Consider the following 26235-nt stretch of genomic DNA (forward strand, 5'->3'; position numbering starts at 1 on the left):
AAAGAAACTGATTTGCTTGCTGTTGTAAAATGATTTATTTAATATTGAACTTGAATTTTGATCACATTAGAGTCAAATATTAGTTAACTGAAAATCATCTACAGAAAATGGAAAACAGAAAAATATTTGTATGGTTTTATCATTCTAAAACTGTTTATTAACTTAATAAGTGCCCATAGCTTCCCCTTTCAAACAAAGAATTTGTAGTTCTTTATATCATAAAAATATATACATGTATATGCAGAAATTGAAAAGCTTATATTGAAGGTTATAGTGTGTTTGCCACAGACATTTGGAATAGCATCATTATAAGGGTGCAACCCTAGCTTACCTTTCATTTGGAAAAAGTTCATGGTCTGTATTGAATGTTGTACTGGTGTTGAATCTAAGGTTAGCTCAAACTCTGGAGAAACTCTAGGTACCAGCTCTATATCCTTGTTGAAGTTCTGGTTAGCCATATTAACTCTGCTAAGCAATCCATTAGAAACCTGAAATTAAAAAGTCATAAAATTTAGAAAAAAAATGTTATAGAAATATGCATAAGACAAAATATATTTCAACGAACAACCATGTGTTTCGTTTTCTTATTTCAAGACTTATAATCATATGCAATTGCTTTCAAACAGAAAACATGGATAATGGGAGGCAAGCCATCCCTCACAATCACACTATAGGTTACAAGAGCGCAATTATTCGTAATGCATTTTCCATAGGGTACCACTAGTGTTCCGTATTTTTTTTCTCGAAGACTACACAAACTAGGGAAAATCGGATGGCAGTTCCTGTTAGTACAAATGCCGGTGTTGCATTACAACTAAAAAAAAATATAGGGTCATGCGGCTCAAATTGACTTAAAATGCAGTTGAAAAAAATCGTCTACTTTTTTCGCTTAATGAAAAAGGCATATTTTTAATGGCTCCGACGTGCAGAAATTGAAGATATTTTCTATACTTCGAAAAATGTGAATATGATTTTCGGCAATTTTTAAACCTAATTGGATAAGCTTTTGATTAAATGTAATTCCAATCCTGTATCAACCAATCAGAAGCCGTATAGGATTCTATTCTGAGTACCATCTTGGGGTAAAAAACTTGCCGGTAAAATGTAAACAAATAATTGCGCTCTTGTAACCTATTCGGTAGTGAAAAAATTTCCGAAAATAAAGCGCCCGCGCCAAAAGTCGCGCTGGCGTCTATCTAGATGATATCACATCTTGAAAACATTATCTGATCACTCTCTGAATTTGGAGAATTAGTTTTTGCCCGCCGATCAGGCCTAAAATTGGAACTGATTTTTTCACCAAATACGGTACTGGTCAAAGAGACATGAAGATAATGTTAATTTATTGGCCTAATTTTTCGAAGGTCATCCAGCACTGATCATATTGTCGACAAAACCGTTTTGATATGGAAAAGCTACATCGGATTTTGAAGAATGGCTATATATGAAACCATTTCTTAAAAAAACACGTTTTTGAAACAGACTATAGTTTTTCCAAATGTTGCAAATATGATACTATTTCTACTTTGGCAAGAGAAACTATTCTTGGACTACGATATTCAATGCCAAGATCAATTTTTCTACTTTGCAATTTAACTAAATCGTTGGTATTTGCTTAGGGACCCTTTTGGCCAATTTTCACGAAATTAGCTTTTTGCTAGAATAGCAACTGAGACACGGTCGTTAAGGTTAAAAACCAAAATTTACCTTCAAATTCAAGATAAATACATGCTTTTTCCGATAGAAACAGTAGATATCACAAAAACGTTGCATTCTCTTCATACTTTGTCGACATTTGAGCCCACCCTAGATTCAGATATAGAAATAAATACAAATAGGAAACAGACTATAGCATGAATTCACGTTGATGAAAAGTCCATTTGATCCCGTTTCTCACAATTTCACATTTTTTCCGAGCTAAATGACAATTTTTGATATTTTTCAAAGCCTTGTTAAAAAAAAGTGTCATTTCTCTATAGGTTGCACTTTGTAAATACAGCTGTTTCTCAAAACACGCCTCTTTTGGGGAGTAATAGAATATTCATAGAAAATTAATTTTGTTTACATACTGGTTCCCAGTTATGCTCTCTGTGTTCCATATCGCAGAGACAGAACTTGGGAATGTTACCAGTAAATAAACACGTGCATATTGTTTACATTGAAATCTGTGGTAACCTTTCATTCGAGGTAGGGGTAGTTAAGAAAATTAGTGTAAGTTTAAACTCTGAGAAGTTCAGGGCATATAAACGTTGAAAATATGCCGCACAGCCCTATATTTTGACCTTTGAAAAAAATTGTGGTGCATATGAACTTTCAATTCTAGGATAAGATTTTTTTCAAAACTTCATAGTAAAAGTGGTACAGTTTTAGCCGTAAAAGGAGTTCCTATGGGAAATTGCATTGTCAATATTTACAGAAATGCAACCTATATAGGGTGAAAAAGGGGAACATTCAGAATTAAACCAAATTTGCTTTATTTCACAGATTTTAAAGAAATTAACTCAAATAAGAAGTTTTATAAATATTTAATGAAGATTGATAGAATCCTGGGCCTTAAATATGATGACTCAGCATAAATTCACAGTTTACAGTATGCATAGTTTACTTAAAGTCCTGGATACAAAATTAAATCATAATATTTGCATATTTGTAAGTTAAATTGTTAAGAAGTGCTTATATTTACTCTTCGCAGTCATTGAAACTCATAGATCCTTCCTGAATATTATTTATGGGGTATTTGTGTCCTTTCGATAACCCAAAAGTAAGCCGCAACACCTAAATCTGCATTTTTGTCACCAAGGCATAATAAATACAAGCTAGAAAAACAAAAATATCTCAAGAAAACTTACAATAGTGTGTTCTAACCTGAATATGTACTAAATATTCTAAATTGCTAGAAACAGCAGAATGATTTAGGAAATTTGAGGCCCCAGGGGCAAAAAACATAGAAAATTGCCTACCCCCCTGGGTCATAAAACAAATAATTTAACTTGTAAATGCTATGATTTTATGATTTTAAAGTTCTTGATATAGAAAGCAATAACTATGCTTGGAAGTTATGCAAAAATCAGATGTTAGCAGTCATCTATACAACATTTTAAGTGAATTTATATCTCAGACTGGTATCTGCATGCATACAACTATTGCAAATATGGCTTTGTTTGAACACTTCTATTATATATATAGTAGCTAAATTGTGTCAGATATATGGTTACAGATGATACTGATGTGACAAGAATTCTAAATTGACCATTTGAGGCAGAAAATGTGTTCTTTAATTGACAAATAGGCATACAGTAAGATGTGGACTGGAGATAGAGGTTGGATTGGATACTTTATATAATCTTGAATGTTGTAATGATTGATTGCTAAACATTACATTTCTGATATTCTGATATGCTTTCAATATGTTATCAAAACAGTTTTTAACAGGTTCTAGGCATTTTTTATCAGAAAATATGCAAATAGGGTAAGCTGGCAATAATTAAAGTCTTGTTTTCAAATTCTTTAAAAAATTGAAACAGGGGAGGGGGTATAAAATGTATAGTAAAGAAAAACTTAGAGTATACACAGTGATTTCTTTAAGACTTCAATTCTGATAAATGAGTATTAATGTGAGAAAAACTGATTTTAGAGAGTTTTCTAATTGAATAAATGTCTGTATAGGTTGCACTTTGTAAATACAGCTGTTTCTCAAAACACGCCTCTTTTGGGGAGTAATAGAATATTCATAGAAAATTAATTTTGTTTACATACTGGTTCCCAGTTATGCTCTCTGTGTTCCATATCGCAGAGACAGAACTTGGGAATGTTACCAGTAAATAAACATGTGCATATTGTTTACATTGAAATCTGTGGTAACCTTTCATTCGAGGTAGGGGTAGTTAAGAAAATTAGTGTAAGTTTAAACTCTGAGAAGTTCAGGGCATATAAACGTTGAAAATATGCCGCACAGCCCTATATTTTGACCTTTGAAAAAAATTGTGGTGCATATGAACTTTCAATTCTAGGATAAGATTTTTTTCAAAACTTCATAGTAAAAGTGGTACAGTTTTAGCCGTAAAAGGAGTTCCTATGGGAAATTGCATTGTCAATATTTACAGAAATGCAACCTATAGGTTACAAGAGCGCAATTATTCGTAATGCATTTTCCATAGGGTACCACTAGTGTTCCGTATTTTTTTTCTCGAAGACTTCACAAACTAGGGAAAATCGGATGGCAGTTCCTGTTAGTACAAATGCCGGTGTTGCATTACAACTAAAAAAAAATATAGGGTCATGCGGCTCAAATTGACTTAAAATGCAGTTGAAAAAAATCGTCTACTTTTTTCGCTTAATGAAAAAGGCATATTTTTAATGGCTCCGACGTGCAGAAATTGAAGATATTTTCTATACTTCGAAAAATGTGAATATGATTTTCGGCAATTTTTAAACCTAATTGGATAAGCTTTTGATTAAATGTAATTCCAATCCTGTATCAACCAATCAGAAGCCGTATAGGATTCTATTCTGAGTACCATCTTGGGGTAAAAAACTTGCCGGTAAAATGTAAACAAATAATTGCGCTCTTGTAACCATAATGGCTGAACTGTAATGCTATCAGGCAACCTTGACCTTTGACCTATGAAATTGAAACTAAATCAAATGCAAGCTCTTAGTATGCCCCATATTGTTTTTGATGAAGACTGGATAATGGTGAATACAAATCTTAATATCCTGAACCAAGTTGTGACTTTGACCTTGATCTTTGACCTCTGAAGTTCAGAGTGATACAAGCTCTCACTGTGAAAACATATTTAACATTGTTTGACAAAGTTTGGAAAAGACACTGTATATCTCAATGGTGCCTTTAAGAGAGAATGCTAAGGATGGATAGACTGATACAAAGAGGCATTTACTACATGTATCTCAATGCCACAATTTTGTTGTTTATTCGTATGAGGTCATAACCTTTAGTAAGATACATTGTATACAATTTCAAAATTCACTGTGCCTAAGTTTTTGCCTCATTAAAGTCAAAGGCAGACTCAAGGCACACAATAAACCAATTAAACTTTCAAAGTTGAACATAATAGCCAAGTTTTAGTGTAAATTAATGGCTATATTATTTTTTTCTTGATGCTATTTTTTTTTCTTTTTTAATGTCTGTGTTTTTTTTAATGATTCTTGCAAGAACTTGTTTCTTTTCTTTTTAAATCTTAAGCAGACAACCACCTGCTGTATAAAGCTGTGTGAATCATGCTGAGATCAGGGACAGAATACTAATCACCCATTATCTCTTTAACAAGTTAACCTTTAACCTTCATCCATTGTTTAATGTCCGTCGAGGATCATTAAGTAAATATTCAATAATATCCAATGGCTCTTTAAGGGGATTCATTTAACTTTTGATTGGACAATTTAATACCAGCTTGCTCCTTACTTCCCTACAAAAAACTGTCCTGGGAGTAATAGTGCATCTGGCCAATGTCTAATAATAAGATCATAAGGCAAGTGCACTCTACAGAAAAGAAACTTTTCTCTTTACACTTTATGATTATGTGCATTATTGCACTAAATGGGGTATGATATAACCTTCTTTCATCTCTATGACTAAATAAATTTGTTTTTTCTTTAGGCTTCAAAGTCCTATGTCTATATGGGAGTGGACTGAACAGTTCATCAAATGGTACTTGATATAAACAGAATCCTTTTACTAGTTTCTATTTTAGTAAATGCATGATGAAAAAAAATTAAAAATTGACTCTAATTCCAAATTAATCTTGGAATGAAATAAGTTCATAATTAACCTATTTGAGTTTCAAAATTTCAAATTTCTCTGACAGTATGTTCTAAGATAGATTTTAGCTTTTCTATTTCTGTCCATTTTTTTTAAAGACATTGAGACAACTATTCATCAAAGTCTAAAAGACATGAATGCTAGCAACTATATATCACCATAAGGCCTTCAACAATGAGCAAATATGTAATAAACATATCAGCTATATAAGGCCCTGACATGATAAAATGTGAAACAATTCAAATGATGAAAATCTATCACCTAATTTATGACTAACAATAATTAAAAAGCAAATATAATCGACAGAAACCAGTGATTAAACATGCTTCACTGTTTCATGTAATTCAAACCTGGAGTAGAGTACCTGAAGCTGTTTGCTTAGGAAACACAAAGATCAAACACAGTTTATTTTTTAACAAACATCAGTTTTAATGATAAAGTTCAAACCATTAAAATCTATATTATCGATTAGATAAGACAGACTCAGAGGTGCCAGGACTAGCTCTGACAGATGGTCCATGTAAACTTTATAGCAACAAATCACTGGCACAATCCATTAATTTTTAAGCTTGGCAAGAATTGTTTTCATTACAAATAAAATTTATTATTTCAATAAATCTTTTGAATGGAGACTTATTAATATGTAAATATACCAAATATTTAAAAAAAAAAATATTATTGGTTTTGTTGTTAGGATAGTCACAATATCTGAGATCATTGCTCTTTACAGTTTTTTACTGTCATTCTGCAAAATCAAAACTCTATATATTTTTAATTCTATTTTCCTTATATCAATCTTTCTTTGATGGTTATTGTTTTAATTAATAATATTACAAATGAAAGACAAATGAAAGACTTGAAGAGAAATGTTCAAAAGCAGAACTTCAAAGATACAGTTAAAGTGTCAAGAAAGGAAGCTTAAAGGAAGAGTATGAAGATTGGAGGAAAACAATAGCTATTGAAAAAGCTGACAGGTCAAAAGCCAGAAGAAGTAAAGAAACGAACATAGCTTGAAGTGACAGTGTTTAGAATGGATAGTGAATTGTGAGTACAATGGTGAACTAAACAAAACAAAGCTATAAACAAGAAAAGCAAAGAGATGAAAGTGGCAGCTGATCATCTGAAATTTATTGCATTTCAAGGATATCTAAGATTTCATGTTTGTCATCTCTCAAAAATCTTGCTTTTTCTGGTTTCATTTCTAAGTTAAGATTCTTCCTTTTATAATTTTGATGAGGTAATATAAAGATCACTCACTGAAAAGGCTAATTTGAAAAAGGGAGCAAAGAGGAGAAAATTGTGATCTTTTAAAAATCACTATTTCATCTTTAACCAAGTATTTTGTATATAATAATCTTCTTATAATTATACAGTACTATAAATATAAATAAACATTAAATTATAATAAAACAATTATCTGTTGATAAGCAGTCTCTCTAAATGTCTGAAGTAGCCAATAAATAAGACAAATTTGACCATCTGGCCTCTCTCATATTTTGATAACAGTGGTCAGTTTGAGACAAATTACTGGCCATTTTCTTTGACAGGAAAAGTCATTCTTCACAATAAAATGACACTCTCAGAGAGATCTGCCTTATTATCAACCTATAAAGTCCACTGCAATTAGCTCATTGATCAAATATTTAATCTAGAGCATGTAAAAGATCAGAATACTCCATTTTGTATGGATGAAAATAACTCATTTCAAAAGATGCTGTCAAAATGTTTGATTTGAAAGCCCACCATGATGAATAGTGTAAACCTATGAGAAAAAGATATAAAATTTATTTGTATTTTATTGGTTCTATTTGTATGACAAATTAATATGTTTCTACTTATCTATACACATTAATCAATGTCAAAAATCAACCATCATCAATGATATAAAAATCTATCAAAATATACAGTCCATATGGTTTAATAATTTAATTTATTATTTTCTAAGTTCCAACAGTGCAAAGATCATTTAATGAAATATCCATATATGAGGTCATTATCTGTAAAAAAAAGAAACCAATGTTAGATTTCCTGCAATTTTTAAGTTGAAGAACTAATGAAGATGACGATAAAGCATAATTAGGTTATTATATGCAGTAACAAATATTACAAGCAAATCAGAAAGAACTGTTACAGGGTGTGAAGTGTCATTAAACAATTGGTAAAAGCAAGTAATGAAGATACATTTATCAAAGTACATCAGTTTTATTTCTGTTCTTCATCTTCCAACTGTATATTTCATAATACATTGTATTTGATTTATTCTATTGATTGATGGCTGTAAACATCAACACATATACCGGTAATGCTATCTTTCTGCCAGAATAAATTTTCAACTAACTAAACAAGAGATGTATGTGACATATAATTGAAATAATTTTTAGGCTTTAATATCAAGACATTTCTTTATTACCCAATGATAACTGATATATATAGGATTTGAAGTAAGAATAAACGGGAATGTGGTTACTGAAATTTCAATATAATTGGTTTCGAAATGTAAATCTTCCATTGACATATATAGTCAGAATTAAAGACCAGGGACAAATAAAACTCCTACAAATCACAAAAATGTTTAATCCCTGTATTCTTAAGTTTGGTATTTTATCAAAATTCATTGTTTTAATTAAAACATCAAATTTCATGAGATTGGTATACCTTACAAATTAAAGAAAATATAGAGTACTATCCAAGTACAAATGCTCCCACGTAACTAAAACAATGAATATAAATGGCAATGAAATTAGCCAATGAAGGAGATAAAATAGCTAGTCTTTCCTAGGCGACTTGATTGTTTACATAACCTTACCAAGAACTTTCTAGTGGAAACTTCATCAACTTTCTTCCACTAGACCAGTAAATCTAATCTATCATGACAAACATTTAATATCTACCAGACTGGTCAATGTTTCTTCTGACCGAAGATTGTTTATGTCAGTCTTTCCAAGTTATTTATAAGAAATGTCAGGAGTTTAACAAGCTTCATCTGATGTCTTCATCTGGGAAATTTTGCATACTATAATCTTTGATCAAATTTGAATTATAGATCAGATCAAGAGATATTGGATACATACAAATGAGACAAGATTAAACATAGTTTATTATCAATAAAGAAAATACATCTAGGGCAACATAGTCGTTGAATATCCACCTTATTTTCCCCTTTCTTATAACTTAGAGATCAATTCCTCCAGTGTAGGACTTACTTCCCTTTTATTTTTTCCAACCTTCACTTTAATCTTCAGAGTCAAAGAGGGGCATTTCATGGACTTAGTAAACCACATTTTATAATAAGTGTTCAATAAAATTTAAATTTCCTAAATTCATTTCATCAAAATTTGTCAAAAACCACAAAATCTATAAACCTCAGGAAAAATATTCCAACAAACTAATGAATCTACTGTAAATAAATTTTAGTGCATGTATTTTTACTGCTTTTATTTATGACGGAATTCTGCAAGAATAAAATCTAATGAAACACTTTTATAGAACTGTCTTATTGATTTGACTGTCCTGTCGTAGTTCCTTCAAACAGATTGACAGAGAAACATGCCGCATATTGAAATTACATCAACAGAAGTATTCAGATAAGATGATTCCTTCAATAGAAACTTTTATATTCTTTGAAATCAAATAGTGTTTCCTTGTCAACTGTAAAGTTGTCTTTTATCCTCGAAAACTGTAATATTTGATTTACTTTAAATTCTTTTAAAATTCCTTTACAAATTCGTCTTCAAATATTTTGATTACCAAAGCAGAGGATGAATAATCAACAAATGGGAAGCAATTTTATGGATGGGACAAATATTGAATTTCTTTGGTTCTTAAATCTGTTTTTGTCACCATTTTAACTGTTTTAGGTCAGCGCCAAGTATGAGTAATACTGGGGAGTCTTAATTAAAATGATTAACCATTTAATGATTAAATGTCACGTCTTTTTAAAGTGTCATCTGTTGCTACACTTGACTGGTAGCCATCTCTTTAATTTTTTTTAATCAAAATAATTATTAGCAATTTTAGTTTTTTTGTGTGAGGTCATTTGGGAAATTTGACGAGATGGCATATCTATGATAGTAACCGCAACTTTTCTACACATAGAGTTTGCCATTTTCTATAGACATTTTATCTATTGTTAAAAAATCATATTGTGCTGTTAAAAGTTGCTGCCCGTTTGATTGACATATTACCCATATCTCAATGTATTCACATGGAATTAATTTAAAAGGTTGGATAAATTTTTTTATTGCATTGTAAGCCTGTAGGTAAAGGAGTATGTCACCCAGCTACAACCACCTTTACATTCTGAAAGTCTTTATCATGGTGTGAATTCAATCAGGTTATAACTATGTTTTTTTCCAGGTTAGGTAAAGAATTTCTTGAACTCCTTTTAATTTTAGGCATTTGAGGAAAATGCATGCCTATGTACACAGTCAACGCTTTGTTTCAGAGTTCTGCCACCATATACAGAAGCTTTAATGAAAGAAATACATTCAACAAGATGATAGACTACTAAAGCATAATAGCTCTACTTATCCAGCAAATTTTCAATTTATGAAAAATACAAAGATTTTCTTCATATATAAAATTTAAAAATTTACAAGACTCAAAAAAACAAAGGCTTTTGAATGTAAGGGTATCATTTTGTGGGCGAAGGGCATATAGGACATTTTGATATCAAACAGATTTTACAGTACATCAAATGCAATCAAATTGGATTCAGTCATCAGAAAAGACTATTGATTGAATTTGATTAGAGATGTAAATGTTGTCAATTTTCTTCTGAAATCATTATAGGGTTCACTTAGGCTAATATTCTGAACATCAAACACAAATACACAGAAACCCTGCCTTGTCATACTGCAAAAACTTCTTGCTTCAAACATTTAATATACCGCAAAATATATTGTAATGTTCCGTCAATCTCGATTCAATCTAATTTCATCTTAACATCAATGAAAAGTTATAGTTTGGAACAAATTAGATAATTTTTCTTATCAAACTTTAAAGACTATCTTTAAATACATGTCATCTTTCAGAAGTGAGATGATATAGAAAGCTATACATGTATGTATATCTTTGAATCATCAAATTAGTGATTTATTTTCAAAATAATTAAAGATAAATTTTTTACATGGAATCCCTAAAATGTTAAACAAATTTTTGTATACTCCAAATTTTAACATTATGAAATTTTGGCAATAACAATTAACCAATGTGATTTCAGTATAACAATCAAAATGTGAGTTTTAGCTATTGTTGTGAGCATTCAGTCAAATGTTTTTGGCTATTACAAAACATTAAATTCTATTTTTGAATTTATAACATATTTTATAATAAAAATAACAATACTTAATCTTGATCATTATCTGTTCCGATGCAGATTTCCTATATAAATGAAATTTGTTACAGGAATATATATTGGTATCTGGTATTAAATAAACATGCTGGTGTTTGTTTGAAAAAGATGCATCTCTAATGCCAAATTTAACAAGTTGAAAACGAAAATATGTTGTTCCTACAATCACCATAACTTTTTTTGCCATTTTTAACAAGAACCTTTTTCATTCAGACAGTCTCATACTGATCTCCAGAAGAAAATCTAAACACCTAATTTTTTTTAAATTTTTGAAATCCTTTATCATAGCATGGAAGTATTATATTGACTTCCATAATCATATTTATCATCCTGAATATACATTCACCAAAACATAATCAATCAATCAATCAATCAATGTTTCAATTTTAATGTTTTTCCAATATGATCCTGTGGGAATGCCATTTTACCATAGTTTTCTGGAATTAATTCAGAAGATAAAATGACAAAAAGAAAATAATTATAGTCACAGTAGTATGGTTTTCTTTCTCAAGAATGCTTGGACAATCAAGCACATCTGGGTGGGAGGACAAGAACAAAACAAATAAATTTCTAATAGCTTGGAGGTACACCAATCTGCTATAAATCACAGAAGAATGCAGCAATTAGAGAAATATGACAATGTGTTGGTGCCATACAATCAATAAAACAGAGACTGACAGACTGGACACTCTGTTGTGGTCATTGATGTATTGGACTTTTAATTGACCCATGGTCAATGAAGATAAACATCAAATGTTTTTGTCTCACTGAACAAAGGAATTCACAGGAATCTCCATTGTATGATTAAGTAGATAAGGATATCACTCAGGTCGAACATCATAAGATGTAAAATAAGTGAAGTACTATTCAAATGTACTAGTTTTGATTGAATTTGAATGTATTGTTATCAATTATATCAAATTTAAATTCCATACTCTAAGGAATAGTCCAATCTGGTTCTTATCCTGGATCCTATGGCTTTTTGAACAACCCATCTCTCAATGTCTATACGTTTCAACAACCAATTTGTCAATATTTTATCTATAACATATATCAATATTTCATCTTAAAACAACCCTAAGAAAACATTGAAATGTTATTTTAAAGAAAGTAGAACAATTGAATACACATAATTTGAATATTAACTGATAGATGAGGTCAAGTTCAAGATATAAACAGAAAGGAATAGCAAAGGATGATGCTTGCAATATAACTTAAGCACAAACTGACTAATCTAAATATTTGAGGACCTGTGTGGCAAATCTCCCAGGGGACTTAATTTGTCATGTTGAAAAAAAACAAAATATTTTACCTTTAGTCAATACAGTACTCCAATGCCATAAAACAGCAGAACTTGTCTTTTTTCAATGTGCATTTTTTGTTTGTTAAATGATTAACTTAACTCATAGATGTAATATTACATCTATGCTTAACTCAAGTCTATTATAGGTAAAAAAAATATAATAAAAAAAGGATAAACTTAAAGAATTAAACTAGTTGAAAAGTTCAACAGGCCCAAAAATTTTGGTTAACAAATTGCCTTGTCAAAAACCAAATTTGATAATTTCAACGATATTTTTATTCAGGCAAAATTTGAGCACAGCTTTTTATTTTTCATTCTCCTAGTATTTGTGTAATATTGGCTACATATATTATATATTTATAATTATTAAGCTATGAAGAACAATCAATCAATTACTAAAGACAACTATTATTAAAAAAAGGCTTAAAATAGAACAAAAATCCTAGAATAAGAAGCAATGAAAAACAACTGTACTTTACAAAACAATAAATCACAAAAGAAGGGAGCTTAGAAAGTCATAAAAATAAAACTACAGTCTCCAACTTCACAATAACTGCAGGATATCTCAATTAAAATGTGGACATAGAACTCAAGACAAAAACTAATAAAAGCAGTCACCCTGGAGGTGGAACAATCATCTATAAATCATTACAGAATGCCATCTTTAGAAACGATATGACAGCCGGATACTTGATGCAGCCATGGTCAGGGTGCCAGACAAACTGGACAAATATATAAAAAGAGGTCACTTATTAATTACTGGTCAGAGGCTGACCATGATCAAAGAGAATAAACATCACAAGAATGATTATTTTTTTATCTTCAAGCCTACTGAACAATGTGATTTATAGAACTGACCATTGTGGCTGAATAGATTAGGGCTCATTGTAACTTAGCTAGAACCTTAAGAGTTGGCTGCAGGTCATCTTTCATCTGTCAAGCTTTATTTATTTTACTGATAACAGGAACTATTTTTTTCCCAAAGAAAATTCTTTTCATCATTGTCTTTGTAATAAAGAAATCTTTTATATTCCCATGGGGATGAGGGCCATTTAATTTTAATATGTTCCCATTAATAAATGTCAAATGAACAAATATGATTCTTATCTTAGACACTCTACTAACAATGAACAACAAGAAGTACACTTAAAAAAATCCAGAGTCTATTCAAAAAATAAATCAAGAATTTAATTAAATTTCTTCTTTTTATTCTTACAGAAATCACAATACAAGTATATCTTATAGTGAACGGTTTTTGAACCTAAAGTTTTTTGTACAAACATATTACTTTAAGACTCAAAGCAATATAAAACCTTATGAAATAGAAAGAAGTTGTAATGTTACTCTATTAAGGATTGTTTTTTAATTTCGACAAAAACATTTTTTCCTTAAAAAAAAAATTATATACCGTACCAAATTAAAAATACCATTTTAGAAAAGATGTTCTATATTTGTAGAAATTGTATACTTATATTTCTAATTATGACAACAACCATTAATTCATTTAAAATAATGCGATGTTCTATTCGAAGTGCATAAGTGCATTTGTATAAATATAGATTGCATTATGGATTGGTAAAGTCTCTCATAACTCTTTTAAGAGTGGCTCTTTTATAAATCATTTTGTAATATTATAGTATTTTTAAATAACCAGTAGTTTTAAAACAGCTTGAGAGTTTAATCAAGTTATCCTCTCATCTTACCCACTGTCTTGGGTTGCCTTTTTACACAATCACAAGGGACAGAGAATGACAATGAATTTAAGATGTCATAATTGAGTTTCAACATTGTAAAGAGCTGAGGACAACCCCACACTGTTCTTACACAAAGGCAAGGTCACATATCAGCTAAGAAACTTGAAATTCTTTTTACAAGCATAGTAAAAGGTCTTTCAACCTCTGAATATCAGAGGACAACAAAACAAGTGACACAACGTTTATGAAAAACAATCGGCTTTTAAAAGAACAGTTTAAGTTAGGAAAGAAGTAAAGAAAAGCAATTACAAGGATTTAATGTCGTAAATCTTACAATATAGTAATATTGCCTTTTTTAAACAGCGCTTGTCATATCCAGCAAAACTAAAACTTGTAATTTCCTGGTCCATATCAGAAAGCCATCAACGTAATCATCTAACAGGCCTTATATTTACAGTCGAATAACCTAATATGACTACGATTGTTGCTGATAAATCACAAAACATCACATTCATAATGGTGATTTATTTCTCAGCCATAAATTTTTTATTCCTATAAATGCATATAATATTATATGCATCAGCAATCAAAACAATTAAAAGGAGAAAACGATACAAAAACCAGTATGGATATTCAGCTGACAAATTATTTTATCATTTAGAAATTCTTCTCCCCAGGGAAGCTGTTTCTTTTTATTTTTATGAAAAATGATTAAATGGAAAAACATAAAGCTGAGACAATTCTTGTCAACTGAAAGCAGCAGACATTTGATATAATCTGAAAGGGAATAATTTCTTGTTGCAGTAATGAACTTTATCAGGGTGTCTGGGTATCAACAAAAGATAGCCCTATAATTAAAACGTTTGAAGTCCTTACATAATCAAATCATCAATCAGAGAAATACATCTGACTGAATGCCATTAAAGACATTATGTTGAGGAATTAAACATAATTAATCAGAGCAGCACCTGATGCAAATAATTATTTCTTTTCTGCTGTTGTCTTTATGGCATTTTGATCAGATACCAAAAAGTAGTTAGAACACCAAAATAGTTATTATTTTTAACAAGGGACTGATATGGTTAATTATGCAAACAACCTGAGAATTTCTTTAGTACAAATATTGGAAAATACCTGATGCCTTAGAAAATTATTTTTTTGAATTTGCATTGTTAATTGATAAAACATTAAAAGTAATGCAATGCAAACTGGTCATTAATTATTCATTTTTCTTCTTTGTTTCCTTACATGAGAAGGAATTCTTATATCATTATGATAAAAAGAATCTTGGAAACTTGAGACATCAATGAAAATTTATCCATTTTTCAATAAAACATTGCTGTAGGGGATTGTTTGTTGAACAATCAAGCACAGATACTGTCATATATTTTCTTTTTTGAGAACTTAGGAGCATGTGTAATATAAATATGATTTGTTTGAGAAAAAAAACTTCTATAGAATTAGATTGATTGAATGTCTTAGTGAATGTCATTGCACAAAAAAAACATATGTCTGGATTAATTTGTCATCAATTTGGAGAGCAAAAAATGTACAATGTTTTGAAACATAAACAAAATCCTATACTGATTAACCAAGGTGTGGTTGTAAACTCTGACTTAGAACAACTTTATGAACTGGAAATTTACAGACATTTTTATTTTCTAAACTTTTACCTGAATAGGTAGCTTTATAAAATCAAGTTCTTCTCCTTTTTAAAATAGTTCATGAGAAATCCCAATTGCAATTGTTTCTAGAATGGAGTTATCCAAATAAAGATATGCAGAAGTATTTCTGTTGAATTTTTTCAGAATGCAAAAAACTTAGAATTACATTAGAAACCTTCAATTACTTTGACCTGGCAATGGCCACAATTCATGTTTCAAGCATATTTAACAATACACAAAAATATTTAAAACCCTAATTTACCAAAAGTAAGGAAATAAAACAAATTAAATTTGCTTTTAATGACATTAATAATCAATGCATAACATTGATATAAACTTGATCTGATGAAACAGTTGGTATTTTAGGTTTTTCAACTTTTAAATGACTGTAAAGTAAAAAGTTGATACTCTTGAAAAAAATATTTTATTATTTTTATTTTCTGAAATTCTCAGTAGTAGTGGTAAACTATATTAATGTTTCCAATAATGATCATTATCATTGATTTCCTGTGAATTGACCATAAAATGTAAACATTTGTTGTTGTTTTTGATATAGTTTACACCTATTCTATTACACCTGACCACATCAGCTGATCTCTACCTGGGTGTTCTCATCCCCTGTATCAAATAAAGATCTATCTGAAAACCTACTACACCATGTAAAACACTGATAGATACATCATCAACATCTGAAATAATATTTTGACATAGCCTCTTCTATTTTTAATGAAAAAGCCTGTATAGTTTCTTTCACTTTGTTAAATATTAGAAGATAGTTTTGCACTAGTAAAACACAGACTGTCAAAACAAATTAGATAGGAAGTGTCAGTGGTCAACATCAAACCCTACTTATCTAAGAATGCTTCAAAAGGAAAAAAAAACTGTTTGCATGTTTATTGAACAGATACCTGGTGTGTATGCAGGTTTTACATGCAGTATTTTTGTACTTTATATTATGCAATGAATCACCTCACCTGGTGCCATATTGTAAATGTTCAAATAATCGTCAAGAAAAAACAAACATCAATTATTAGATCAGGAAACAGTTGCAAGTTTGTCAAACAAAGCATATCATAACTTAGTGTAGGTAAATATAATTAGGGTGAAACAAGGCATATCAAGATTATAAAATGTTATTTTTACAAAATTTTGCTACAGGAAATTATAAATGATCAAACCATAATCACACAAAAATATACAGTATCCTAAAAAGCTTTCAAATGGTTGACTGAACAAGACACTGACAACAGTGAGGATCTAAATTTGAATCTTGTACTTGGAAGGTGTGTTGTCTAGGATTGTCAGTTTTCCTACTGAAGTTGGTTGTTCTCGCCAGGCACTCTAGCTTCCTCCACCAATAAAATGACAGGCACAAAATAGCTTATAATGCTGAAAAATGGTGTAGAACCCCAATCAACCAATCAATCAATCAATCAATCAATCAATCAATCAATCAATCTTAACAAAACAATAGCGTTCTCCTCTACCTTTATCATTCTCTTTCTTCCTGATTTTAATTTTCTCTTTCATTTACTCCTTCCACTGTGTCCTCTTCTTAATTCTTAAGTTTGTTGTTATAGTATTTCCACCTCCCCTTTTATACTGACCATAAGTCATTCAGTCTCATATTACCTTATTTAGCCTTTTTATCACATGGACAGGTAGAGCACTTGGGGACACCACATATACAAATAATATGAAAAGTTAACCTTGGTCAGTAAGGTAATTAAAAGAGTATAATAGCCAGGTACAAAATATACTAATAGAAAACATACATTTACTTTCTGTATCAGTGTACATAGTAGTACATGCATGAACAAATCCATACCAATAATTGTCAGAATCAAGCAACAAAAATATTTAGATGAACTGATTGATGGGGTTTTGGAATGCAATTAAAAGAAATGTTTGATTAATATCATTACTGGACATGGCTTTCAGGTGATTTAAAAGAAATGAAGTGTTTACAATCCAATAAACTCTCAGCTTTACATGAACATTATAAATGGCCAGAAGGCCAGTCTTGTCAACAACAATTATCATGGTCAATCATTTAAAGTGACAAATTTACCTTGCTTGACCTGCTTATATCATGAGAAAAAGCAAACGATCTAGCCTAAGACATCATATATTAACCAGATGTAGCTAATGTTTCAACAACAAAAATCTGTATGTACAAGTATATGATTCAAAGTCAAAATACTGTGGTTCATTCATTTTTGTGACAAAAATTTATAGTAGTATTCTGGGAAAATTGTTTCTTCATGGATACTTGCATTGATGTTGTGTTTAAAGCAGACTATAGAGCCTTAAATGACCTGAAAATTTCAGTTCCTCCATCTCATCAACTCTCCCATTTGTGAAGGCCTGAAAAAGGCATCAAACCAATCAAGGATTTTGATTGGCGCTATCTGGGAGAGAGAGAGAGAGTAAATCAGCTAATAGTTTAAAATTACCATGATAGATAAATTCTGTGCAAAATCTAAATAATTAATTGACAAATTTTGATTGACTAGACTTCAGGCATTAATGCAGCCATTGTAAAGCAGCAGAATTATTCCAGTGAAGTCCTCAATAGTTACCATCATTGCAAAAAGAAACAAGCGGAACTTACCTGCAAAAATGAAGCAGGGTCTCCTTCTTTTAGCACTTCTATACAGAAATGTAGCAGTCCAGTTGTCTTTTGTAACAGTGAGGTACAGTGGGTCACTTGTTCTTTTAGTACTCTGACTTTCATCTCTCTTTCTTGATGTACATTCTCAATCAATTCTAACTTTCTTTTCTTTAAAGCTTCTATCAAAGCATCACATTGGGCAACCACTCTGGCTTCAAATTCAGTACAATTGCCCTACAAATAATAAGAAAAATAATTCTTGAAATTCTGGTGTTTTATTTTTGTTTTACCTTGAATTTACTAAAATTCATCTTGTAATTTAGGTAGAGAGAGATGTTGTAAACCACAATTACAAGTTTATGAAGGAAATAAAAGAAACTTGGCTTTCTCATATCCAAATTTCAAATTTTTTGGTCAACCTTGTCTATTGTCATATCCAAACATTTTGTTGTTTGAAGATTTTGTCATGATTACAGATCTTCAGTAGTCTCTGTTAAAATGTTTCACCAGTTATTTAGACTTGGGTTATCTAAGCCTTGACATATTGCATTTTGTGGTTACTGTTTCAGTGACATTTACACTTCATTTCATTTTATACATCAGTCGAGAATAATGAAATGTTTGTAGTATAGATGCACCAATGTTATCGTTTCAAAATGTCATTTTAAAACCGCATTGGTTTTTTTTTCAACTTTGATCAAAAACATGCATCTTTCAAAAAAAAACACCTCTAAGGTCAACCCACACAAACAATAAATCTAATTTTACAGAAATTTGTCTATGCAGGACCGCAAAAACAAAATTAATTACAGCATATCTGGAAACCTAAACCTGTTTTCTTGACACAATATGCACCAAAACTAATAGACATTCTACACAGAACCCATTCAATATGTATAAGATTTCTTGGCTTAATCAAATATAAAGGCTGAAAATAAGTTTTATTATGACATATCAGCAACTAGCTGCATACAATATTGATAACAAAACAGGAGAAAAGTAAAAGTAACCTATTAACATTGAGGTAGATAAATTTTCTTATGCAAATATATCACTTTCCCTTGAGTTTTAAAATTAATCAAAACTGTTTTTTTTTATATGTTTTCATTGAAATAGTTTTTTTTAGAACATATCTGATATTGAAACAATATATCATACTTCATTAATACGTTTAATTCATGAATTTAACAGTAAAACCAAAAGGATATTATTTTGAACTGACTAATAGCAATAGATTTTGAGAGCCCCTTTTCCAATGTTTATATTTTCATTTTGAAGTCATCATCATTTGTAACATAATTTTCAGTTTCCACTGAAAAGAAAACTGTAGTCCTGTCATTTATTACTTCAAGGAGGGACTTTTTTGTCTTCAAGCTAGTCCTTACTTTTTTTAACGGACCAATTATTTTCATTTCAACAGAAATACCTAAATATAGAAATTTTATTATTACTCCTAGATTTCAACTGTTTCCTTACGTCAGTTCATCACATTAAAGTGTCAAATCGTAATTTGAATCATCATCATACAGCTGATAAAATAATATCAATTAGTAAAAATTTTTCTGTTTCTAAACTGTCATATCAACCCACCAGTTTCATTAGTATATGTATACCATGAATTTTTTGTCATAGAATATTGGTTTTATAGCATATAGAAACTCATAGAATCTATTCATCAATCACTCAAATACTTCAGTTTCGCTTACTCCATTAAACTATATTTCGCTTAATTTTTCAGATCAATCAATAACACATAGAGACATATTCAGAAAAGCAGAGCAACCAGCAATTATCGCACATTTAAGTAACCTTAAAACGGATATGGCAAGCTTGGATGGAATCAAAGATAGAAAAGGCTAATCTCTCTGCAATAATATTATTCAACTCGGAACAAAAAGTTATTGAATTTAAATTCTTTACTTGTAATTAATCCAATATACAGAATTGCATGTAACCAAGGAAATATCTATTTTCACAAGTTCTATTAGGAAACGCTATGTAAATTGCTACTTTAGAAAATTAAACAATAAAGAAAATAATTTTGCTTATTTAACATGTATAACAGGAGTGATAAGTTTTCAATAACATGGTATTAGCAAACAAAGAAACAAAAGTTCACAGTTCTAAAATTGTATGCTGTTGCACAAGAAAATCATTGAAAAAAAAATGATTGTAAAGCATAAAATTCCATTCAAAATTATTACTTAACTAGCTGAGAATCAAAGACAACACCTATGGCACAGTGAGCAATCTTTCAACAAACCAAGCTAAATACGTACTCTTCTAGCACATCTAATGCAAATGTAATGGGGGAAGAGATATTGTACATCTACTTAAGGTTATGAGAGCACTGCTTGATATTTAACTAAGGCTATTAAAAATCAACAATGCTACAAAGTCTACAAAGACTCAAATTGCAAAGTTGCACATAATGTTTCAACAATGAACAATGGTCAATAAAAAAACATTTAAATATAGGGAAAAAAAATTCTCAAACAATTCCACAATAGCAGGTACACAACTTCCGTATGTGTTCAATCTTTCTGTGAGGTTTCAAAGATCTAGGTTGAAAGCTGTAAGAGGAGTTGTTGATTCAAAATAGACGCCTACTTTTCCCCACTCAACCAAAATCACTATATATATATTATATATATATATATATATAGACTGTATCTTACATTAATTTGTAGGATCCTTTACTATAGATAATTTAGCTGATCTGTAACAATAACATCTTCATGCCTTATATATCATGTACCGCAGTACGCCGCTAGATTAAAACTGACGTGGAAAGGTAACACACGGCCAGCGAAAGCTCTATTTTTAAGAGCCCAGGTGGTCGTGTGGTCTAGCAGGACGGCTGCAGTGCAGGCGATTAGGTGTCACGATATCACAGTAGCATGGGTTCGAATCCCGGCGAGGGAAGAACCAAAATTTGCGAAAGCAAATTTACAGATCTAACATTGTTGGGTTGATGTTTAGACGAGTTGTATATACATTATGTACACAGCCATGTATCACCATCATTGATGGCGATCCGATGGATACATCTGTTGTAGGGTTGTCACTGACTCAGACGTACTTATAAATATAATTATTTTCTGTGACCGTATCTTACATTAATTTGTAGGATCCTTTACTATAGATAATTTAGCTGATCTGTAACAATAACATCTTCATGCCTTATATATCATGTACTGCAGTACGCCGCTAGATTAAAACTGACGTGGAAAGGTAACACACGGCCAGCGAAAGCTCTATTTTTAAGAGCCCAGGTGGTCGTGTGGTCTAGCGGGACGGCTGCAGTGCAGGCGATTAGGTGTCACGATATCACAGTAGCATGGGTTCGAATCCCGGCGAGGGAAGAACCAAAATTTGCGAAAGCAAATTTACAGATCTAACATTGTTGGGTTGATGTTTAGACGAGTTGTATATACATTATGTACACAGCCATGTATCACCATCATTGATGGCGATCCGATGGATACATCTGTTGTAGGGTTGTCACTGACTCAGACGTACTTATAAATATAATTATTTTCTGTGACTGTATCTTACATTAATTTGTAGGATCCTTTACTATAGATAATTTAGCTGATCTGTAACAATAACATCTTCATGCCTTATATATCATGTACTGCAGTACGCCGCTAGATTAAAACTGACGTGAAAAGGTAACACACGGCCAGCGAAAGCTCTATTTTTAAGAGCCCAGGTGGTCGTGTGGTCTAGCGGGACGGCTGCAGTGCAGGCGATTAGGTGTCACGATATCACAGTAGCATGGGTTCGAATCCCGGCGAGGGAAGAACCAAAAATTTGTGAAAGCAAATTTACAGATCTAACATTGTTGGGTTGATGTTTAGACGAGTTGTATATATATATATATATATACTGTTAACTTTTTTGCACTACAAAGTTGTGTGCAACCTATCTAATAAAAAAAGAGTCGGAACAAATACTAAATCAAAATAAATATAATGATTGATTGATTTATTGTTTGTGTTTGACACCACTTAAAGCACTCTTGGTTATATCAGGTGAGCCAGTTTTTACTGGTGGAGGAAGTTGAGATAACAATAGCAGACCTTTTGAAGGAAATCTGACAATCACAGTCAATAAGATTGGAGTCAAACACGAGTTGCACTTGCCATGCATGTGCATTGTTAGAACTCACATACTCAGTGTTGACAGTCTTGTGATTGCCATGCATGTGCCTTGTTAGAACTCACATACTCAGTGATGACAGTCTTGTGATTGCCATGCATGTGCCTTGTTATAACTCACATACTCAGTGATGACAGTCTTGTGATTGCCATGCATGTGCCTTGTTAGAACTCACATACTCAGTTTTGACAGTCTTGTGATACAGTAGATGAACTTCTTAGAGGTACTTAAGAAAAGCATCTGTTGTTAAGAAGTAGCATTGCATGTCAAAAATATTACAAGTTGATTTACCATTTTTCTCTTCTTTATGATTTATGATTTAAAAAAAATATATCAAGTTCATAATTTTAAATTGCATTTGAAAATCAACAGAAAATTTTAAACTTTAGAATCTGATGATTAATATGAAAAATATGAATTGATATCTTTCACCATAGCACCTACTGTTTATATCATCAAAGTGATGAATGAAACTTTCATCTAATTTAAAGGAAGCTGTTCAACACCTCTCCAACATGGAAAAGATCTCATCAATAACAGATTTACATTATTTACCTATCAATATGTGAAATCACTTATCACATTAAAATACAATTTTCTGTCAGGTAAAACAACAGATATACATGCTTAACTGCTGGAATCTTTAAGTTCTTCAATCCTCAGAACAAAACACATGGGAGTGATACAGACAATAGGGATTACAAGTCTTAGATAACAGATAAACAAATGGAAATCTCAGATACTCCTGTGAGAATACAAAAACATCTCATCTTGATTCATCATCTTTGTATCCTCATTATTACATACATAAACCTACATTTTTTATCCTCTTTTGTATATTTGATGAGGTTAACATAACAGCAATACAATACAAATCAAAGATGTCCAGTGGGAATTTAAAAACTGTCAGAAATCTAATCAGATGCCATAATTTTTTTATGAACATCAATCTCGCATCTTAAAATTGTGCATCTTTATTTAATAAGATGAAAAACAAATTCTGAACAACGGTATGAAAACCTTGGGTAGAAGACCAAGTCATGTTTTGATTTTAAATAAAACAGTGGCCAAAGCATACAATCTGTAAAACATCAGTGAAACAGAGCTAAAAACCTTATTCATAACACAAACTAGATTAACAAACATATGAATGTAAAACCAAAAAGTTGTTAACACAGTATTGCTGCATGGCCGGTCACTGTTTTGTTTATCAACATTGTATGTCTACCATTTCTCAAGCTTCACTAGCTGTCTGATGATGCTCTACTGTGTAAACAACTTCAGTATCTTTTGTTGTCAATGAATTGTAACATCAAATCAGATGTGGGAGAGAGTTGATCAAAACAAAATTCAATAAACTCTTTTACATACATATGATGTGATCTAAAAGTTCTGCTTTGGAAAAGATAGGCAAACGATACCAAAGTGACATTTAAACTGATGAGTCGAAAAAATAAACTGACATTTAATACATGACAAAAACAAAAAAACATTTGAAAGACATTTAATCAACATTATAGGAAACACATCATAGAAAACTAAAAACTGAACAACATGAACCCACCAAAAAACTGGGGGAGATCTCTGAGCAAAAACAACTGGAGAGCTAAAATAATTGTTCTGGAACTCTAACTATTCAAAAGATGCAGATCCTGGTATTTGTACTTTTTACTAATGATGCTTGGCATAAATTCTAATGTAACTTGTTTTCTTAAAGCAACATTTCATAAATCAACATCTAGTTGTTAACCTAAAATTAAGGTTTTATTTATTTTGAATGTTGGTGTTTTCCAAAGATGGTGAAAGCAACATTTCATAAATCAACATCAAGTTGCATCAGTGTTAACCTGAAATTAAGGTTTTGTTTATTTAGAATGTTGGTGTTGACATAACTCCCAGATCTTAAGGAAAACTTCCATATAGATTTTCTTCCTTAAGTCAGGATGGGATTGATTGATAGATGGAGGAAAAGATTTATGAATGGAAATTAAATCAATTCATAAGAAGCTTTCAGACTCCTAACAGGACTTAAATGGATGAAAATTTTGAGTCTTTCTGCAAACATTGAAAGACAGATAAGCAGAATCGATACATCAGCTAATTTTGCATGAAATAGAGGGCTTAACTTCCACTTGCAAAACCAGGCTTGCAAAGAGCTATGGCAGACTGTTAGACTCCACAAGACTGAATCATTTGAGTGATGAAGCTTTTACTTTTGTGTTTTATCAGAGTTGTTATAATTAAATTTGTCTATTCATTGTTAAGATAAAGTCTCTATACTGGGTGTAAATGTACATTTTATTCGTTTACTTGTCTTCACAATCAGAGATGAAATGAAAGATGGCTTTTTAATGGCAATTCCAGATAAACAATTTCTACCACTAATTTTTTGAAAATTGTGCAGCCACCATCAAACAGATGAGAGATTTATAGCCATTTTGCAGGAAAGGGCTCACTACTTATCAATTTTTCCATATTTGCCATTAATGTTTTGATTTGAATAGCGTGTTTAAAGTAGGAACTATTCTCATGTTCTGCTTCTTGGTTCTATTGTTAAAGCCACAATGGGTAACTGTGAATCACGATGTGAATATAAAAATACATTGTACACTGGACTGTTATTACTACTTTTTCAGTGTAATTGAAAGATGCATGCAAATGTCATGATTTTGGGTTTTTTTTTGTTGTTTTTGCTGGAATGTTAATTTCTATCAAACACAAAGATGTCATGACTTATTCAAGTCATTCAATGTCTTTAAAAATATTTTTTTTGTAAAACTCTTCTTTGACGTTCTCTGATTCGACTATCGTTATATATATTATAAAATAAAATATTAATTAAAATTGCTGTCCAGAGAGAAGGACACCCAGGCCACAATTAAAATATTTTGGTTTGCCCAAACCCTACTCAAGGTTGAGACAGTGGGTAGGTAGGTAGGCATTTTTATTTTTTTTTAAAGAAATTGAAGTATCAGATGTTTATTAGTCTTCATGCTTATCTGATTAAAAAAAAACTTCTTCAAATCAGGACAATAAAAGAATTTGAGTAGGCAGCTTTTTATAGGTAGGTAGGTTTGGGCAAACAAACCTATTCTTTTTTATGGCCCCATTTTCATTAAAAAAAAATCTTAAAAGATGCTAACTTATTTACTGTAAACAATGGTAAACTTAAATAAACTACATGTACACAATTTAGATTTAGATTCTTTTGAAAACTATAGTTCTTTGAAATGTTCCTTGTATTGAATGTGTTTTGTAGTAAAATAAAATGAAAAAGAGATTGATCTTGTTAGCCATCTGATTACGGCTTGTAGTAGTGCTATGCAAAATCAAATTTTCTCAAACTGATGAAGTTTTAATTCTGTTCTTATTAGGAGAAAAATGCATTAGAAAACTTTCAATCATCTCTTTTGAACAATTCCCAAAACATCAATTCCAGAAATGTCGTCAAGAAACATTCTCATTAAGGATGTCAATCCTTCTAAAATGAATTCTAAATTCATGATCTTCAAAGTAATTTGTTATAAATATATTGATCGGTATTTACAAGTATAACATTACTTCAAACTTTGTTCAAACTTTGATCACACTTCCTGTCTTTATAAATATTTAATCGTATCATTTCTTTTATGAATTGATGTAAAATGCTTAAAAAGATTTGTTT

The 26235-nt window shown here is 30.9% G+C and overlaps 1 protein-coding gene across 2 annotated transcripts in view; it reads right to left on the minus strand.

The window, feature by feature from the left end:
- LOC143068749 (E3 ubiquitin-protein ligase TRIM9-like) overlaps positions 1–26235 on the minus strand; it is a 73868-nt gene that overhangs the window by 24768 nt on the left and 22865 nt on the right. For both annotated transcript variants that reach the window (XM_076243021.1, XM_076243022.1), the window contains exons 3-4: positions 18408–18641; positions 332–488 (exon numbers count right to left, since the gene is read on the minus strand). In XM_076243021.1, coding sequence (XP_076099136.1) covers positions 332–488; positions 18408–18641 — 391 coding nt within the window. The remainder of the gene's footprint in view (positions 1–331; positions 489–18407; positions 18642–26235) is intronic.

Source organism: Mytilus galloprovincialis, chromosome 3 (genome assembly GCF_965363235.1).
Source record: "Mytilus galloprovincialis chromosome 3, xbMytGall1.hap1.1, whole genome shotgun sequence".
Classification (NCBI taxonomy): Eukaryota; Metazoa; Mollusca; class Bivalvia; order Mytilida; family Mytilidae; genus Mytilus; species Mytilus galloprovincialis.